Source organism: Ailuropoda melanoleuca, chromosome 8 (assembly GCF_002007445.2).
Source record: "Ailuropoda melanoleuca isolate Jingjing chromosome 8, ASM200744v2, whole genome shotgun sequence".
Lineage (NCBI taxonomy): Eukaryota > Metazoa > Chordata > Mammalia > Carnivora > Ursidae > Ailuropoda > Ailuropoda melanoleuca.
Window position 1 is genome coordinate 75757470 of NC_048225.1, and position 4985 is coordinate 75762454.

The 4985-nt window shown below is 49.9% G+C and overlaps 1 protein-coding gene across 1 annotated transcript; it reads right to left on the minus strand.

Annotated features, from left to right (window-relative positions):
* Positions 1–8: 8 nt before the first annotated feature.
* On the minus strand, positions 9–2606 carry LOC117803410 (eEF1A lysine and N-terminal methyltransferase-like). The gene is made up of 2 exons (XM_034666732.1): positions 2148–2606; positions 9–320 (listed from the first exon to the last, which is right to left on the minus strand). Exons 1-2 carry the CDS (start codon positions 2298–2300, stop codon positions 195–197), a joined length of 279 nt encoding a protein of 92 aa, XP_034522623.1. The 5' UTR covers positions 2301–2606; the 3' UTR covers positions 9–194.
* Between the last annotated feature and the right edge of the window lie 2379 nt (positions 2607–4985).

Below are 4985 nucleotides of genomic sequence, written 5' to 3' on the forward strand. Positions count from 1 at the left end.
TACTGGATGTTTATTAACTTAGAAGAAGATTGGGAAGAAGAAAACTATGAAGATATGTGCATGTGTCGGTCTGTAATCGCTGTGCTCAAACCACAAGACAGCTGTAATCTTAACACGCCCCCTCCTGTGGAAGGCAGTGGCGTCTCCCTCACCAAGGAGCAGCTCCGGGTTTCTCAGCAGGGCAAGGCCGGCAATCATTGCTTTGTGGTGTTCACAGCACAGGTAACTCTTGTCAATGGACTGCCCTGGGGCTGCAGGGAGGTCCTCTGGAGTGTCAGCAGGCCGCTGTTTCTTCCTGTCCTTTTTCCGTTTCTTCTGGGCTAAATGAGAGATAGAGGTGATGAGGTCCTATGCTTAGCACTCTAGTCCGTGGAAAGCAAGCCATACCAGCAGCACTGTGCTGTAGCCAGCTTGATTCGACTCAAGAACCCAACTGCTAAATATACACAAATTTTGTGACTTGGTTGACATGTTGGTTCTTTGAAATCTGCCTGTGGTGGCCATTTTTATGCCACAGAAATTGGCAAACAGTACATATTAGGGTTTTTCTTTCCCCCGAAAACACAGCTGTTAAACATTTCACACAATACCACTGGACACCAAAGACTCAGAAAAGGAAAAGTGGGGCGCCTAGGTGGCTCAGTCAGTTAAATGTCTGCCTTCGGCTCAGGTCATGATCTCAGGGTGTCGGGATTGAGCCCCTCATCGGGCTTCCCTACTCCTTGGGAGTCTGCTTCCCCATCTAGCCCTCCCCCGGTTTGTGCTTTCTCTCAAATAAAGTCTTAAAAAAAAAAAAGGGAAAAGTGGCAAATCGCACCCAAAACCCTAGGAAAACTGAACTGAGGAGTCCTAGCCCCTTTACACTGAGAAATAGAAGGACACTAACAGGAAAAGTTTATTTATAAATCCTTTCAGAGAAGTAGGACTTAAAGTCAGTAATTACCTCCTCTGTGCCAATTACTATACTAGGACTACTAGTTATTTAACTCTTACAACAACCTTATAATACCCATGTTAGGCAGATGAAAAACCGAGGATCTGAAGAGTTAATAATTAGGCCCAGAAACAGCAGGAGGTGCAGTCAGGATGTGAACCTGGGACTGCCTGTCTCCAACACCTATCGCCTTTTACTGTACCATACAGATGGTAATACACACAGCCCTGCAGGATGAGGAAATCACAAGTGCTCACCAAAGGGGAGAAATCCTATAAAGGCCCCACTAGTTTCCCTCTGATACGGAGTAACCAGATGTCCATTTTTTACTCAATACATTGATTTTTGAATTGATTATACTGAGCAAAGCACTAAGCCACCCAAGTGCCTTTATTCTGTCATTTTCAAAAGCCAAACCTAAAACACAAGTTGTTGCCTCCCTCTCGGTGAGCTATCGCCCACTGGTCCTTCAAAATTAAGCCCCAATGTCACCATCTCTGGAAAATTCTGGTGGGAAGGGGGTAAGTCTTGGACTGGATGGGGCTGAGTTTAAACTCCCATGTGACCACTCACTACATGTACCCTGTTGGGCAAGAAACTGGCGCCCAGAGCCTGTTTCCAGTTAATACAATGAATGAACCTTACAAAGTTATTATGAGATTTCAGCTGTTCAAGGAACACACACACACAGCACCCACCATTGGTCTTGGCACTCAGGGCATCCCCAACGGATGTTACCTTTCTACCCCTCTTTCTTTCCCAGCTCCAGGACACTTCGCTCCATCAAACCCCTAGCATTGTACTCAGCAGTCGTCACCCCGGGACGTGCCTTCCGGCTCTTGCTGCTTATGGGCTGAGCGCGGCGCCTAAAATTCAGTGCGCCAGCAACACCCGTTCCGTTAACAGACCCCAGTCTCAGTAAAGCCACAGGTATTACCTGCTTTACAAGGAGGGACAGTGACAGAACGCACACCGTTGCTCTGGGAGGCCACAGCTCCTTGCACGACTAAAGTCACCCTTCCAGTGAGATTACGAACTCAAGGATGGGCTGAGGCACGAGGTCCGGCAACATTTCAAAACGGCCTTTTCGCCGGAAAACATGGGCCCCATGTGCTATTGTCAGATCCGGCCGGTCGCTATCTCCAAGCGCGGGGTTAAAGCTCTCAGTCCGCACATTCCCGAGCACACACCCAGGACGCCGAGCCGCGCTCACCTTCTCCCTGGGTTTGATGTACTTGTGCAGCACCCCGCACAGCTCCAGGTAGCTCCCATACCACTCGAAAGCTCTCTTTCCCCGCTGCTGGAAGAACCTCTCCCAGTAGTCAACGGAGCCGAACTCCCTGGAGCTCTTGGGTAAGAGGTTCATACTGTCACTGTCCGAGCTGCGTCCTCACGGCTCTGCTACTCGCCCTCTGAGGTACCATCGGTGGGGCTTCCACACACGCCGGCGCCGGCACCCTGCCGCGGAGTTCTTCCCACGACAGACAACCACACTGACTTATCCCTCGCTCAAAACCCACAGGGATGAGCTCACACGTCAGCCCCACGCGCGAGACACTGAACCTAATACCCGGTCACCCGTCCGCCGGGCTCACAGCCCCAGGCCCACGCGCCGAGCCCCTCACACTCCCTCAGAGCGGGGTTGCGGACGCAGCAATCATATCCGGGTACCAGGCGTCGCGATTGGTTGGCCAACGAGACCCTCCCAGCATCTCATTGGTCACGACTTATCTCNCACCCAAGTGCCTTTATTCTGTCATTTTCAAAAGCCAAACCTAAAACACAAGTTGTTGCCTCCCTCTCGGTGAGCTATCGCCCACTGGTCCTTCAAAATTAGNCACCCAAGTGCCTTTATTCTGTCATTTTCAAAAGCCAAACCTAAAACACAAGTTGTTGCCTCCCTCTCGGTGGAGCTATCGCCCACTGGTCCTTCAAAATTAAGCCCCAATGTCACCATCTCTGGAAAATTCTGGTGGGAAGNTCTGCGCGCCGCAGCAAGGGGCGGGGCCGCGGGCCGGAGTCCCGGCGGAAGAGGCTCCGCTGCCTCGTATGTGGGATTGCGTCCGAGCGCCACGCGAGGGCAGCCTTTCCTCTACCGCAGAGACCGTACAGACCCTCGGGGCTCTGTGTTCGCTTTCTGTCCCAGCGGGCCTCCTGGCCACTCCAGATCTAGAAGGGCGGAGCGCAGCCTGCGGGGGACGCGGGGAGGAGGAGGCCCGGAAAAGNTACTGTACCATACAGATGGTAATACACACAGCCCTGCAGGATGAGGAAATCACAAGTGCTCACCAAAGGGGAGAAATCCTATAAAGGCCCCACTAGTTTCCCTCTGATACGGAGTAACCAGATGTCCATTTTTTACTCAATACATTGATTTTTGAATTGATTATACTGAGCAAAGCACTAAGCCACCCAAGTGCCTTTATTCTGTCATTTTCAAAAGCCAAACCTAAAACACAAGTTGTTGCCTCCCTCTCGGTGAGCTATCGCCCACTGGTCCTTCAAAATTAAGCCCCAATGTCACCATCTCTGGAAAATTCTGGTGGGAAGTGGGTAAGTCTTGGACTGGATGGGGCTGAGTTTAAATTCCCATGTGACCACTCACTACATGTACCCTGTTGGGCAAGAAACTGGCGCCCAGAGCCTGTTTCCAGTTAATACAATGAATGAACCTTACAAAGTTATTATGAGATTTCAGCTGTTCAAGGAACACACACACACAGCACCCACCATTGGTCTTGGCACTCAGGGCATCCCCAACGGATGTTACCTTTCTACCCCTCTTTCTTTCCCAGCTCCAGGACACTTCGCTCCATCAAACCCCTAGCATTGTACTCAGCAGTCGTCACCCCGGGACGTGCCTTCCGGCTCTTGCTGCTTATGGGCTGAGCACAGCGCCTAAAATTCAGTGCGCCAGCAACACCCGTTCCGTTAACAGACCCCAGTCTCAGTAAAGCCACAGGTATTACCTGCTTTACAAGGAGGGANACCATGAGGAGAGCCCGTCCTTAGCAGGAGAAAGCCGTCCTAGCCGGGTTATCTTCTGCACCTCCCGCCCCGCCCTCCCTTAGTTTTACCACTCAACTTACAAAATTGGGGTTTTGGAGAAAACTGGCACTGGGTGGAATTTTTTCTGCACCAAAATGCAGGGTTCCACTATTAATGTAGTGACGTGCAAATTCAGAAGAGGAATAGCAGCCACGTTTTCGAGGTGCCTCCTCACCTTCTCCCCCACAACGAACAACGTGCAAATTTCACACTCATTTTGACAATCAGCCTCCTTAGGTTGTCATTCTGGTGTCATCTATCAGTAGTTGCTACTGCTTACCTGACGTGTTTGATGAGCAAACTGTATTTTCAGAAGCATCTTATCCTAATACCCTAAGGAAGCTCCTGTGGCGGACACATGAGCCACATAGGAGCATCGCTGGGCTGTTCACAGCACTATAAACTGCGGGCGTAATGTACAGACCCAGCAGGGCACATACGCTTGGAAGGAGCATCTGTAGTCTGGGCTATTAGAGACCTCACCAGCAGAGGTAGCCAAGAGGACTATTAATCCTTGAAGCGGACTTAAACTTTGGTTTAAGAGAGTAGTTCTCCAATTTTGGCATGCATCAGAATCACTTGGAAGACTTATTAAAACAGATTGCTGAGCCCCACTTCCAGACTTTAGGATTGATCAGGCTTATACAGAGGTCTAAGGATTTGCATTTCAGGCAATAGTGATACAAATGATTGGTCCAGGACCACACTTTGAGAACTACTCTTTCAAAATATAAGTAACAGTAAAGTCACAACGAACTGAGTGCCCACACTGATTGAGGGCTGAGGACACTGTTTTTGCCTCTACAAGTGACATCAAAGAAAATCTATTTTCATGTGCCACCTGTTGAGTTCATTTGATTTCCCTTCAAGAAAGGAGCTGGAAGGAGCCTCCGAGGTGACTTCACCTACTACATCTTGTAGAGTTCCTGATGAGTGAGATATGGGTCCTTTCACAAAACACTGATTGAGGGCTGAGGACACTGTTTTTGCTTGAAGTGCTTCA

Bases quoted from the DNA above. Each gene is read 5' to 3' on its own strand.
- LOC117803410 (XM_034666732.1), bottom strand. From the start codon at position 2,300: ATGAACCTCTTACCCAAGAGCTCCAGGGAGTTCGGCTCCGTTGACTAC. The intron at 321-2,147 runs GTGAGCGCGGCT...TCTCTCATTTAG, and splicing joins ACATCAAACCCAGGGAGAAG to CCCAGAAGAAACGGAAAAAG.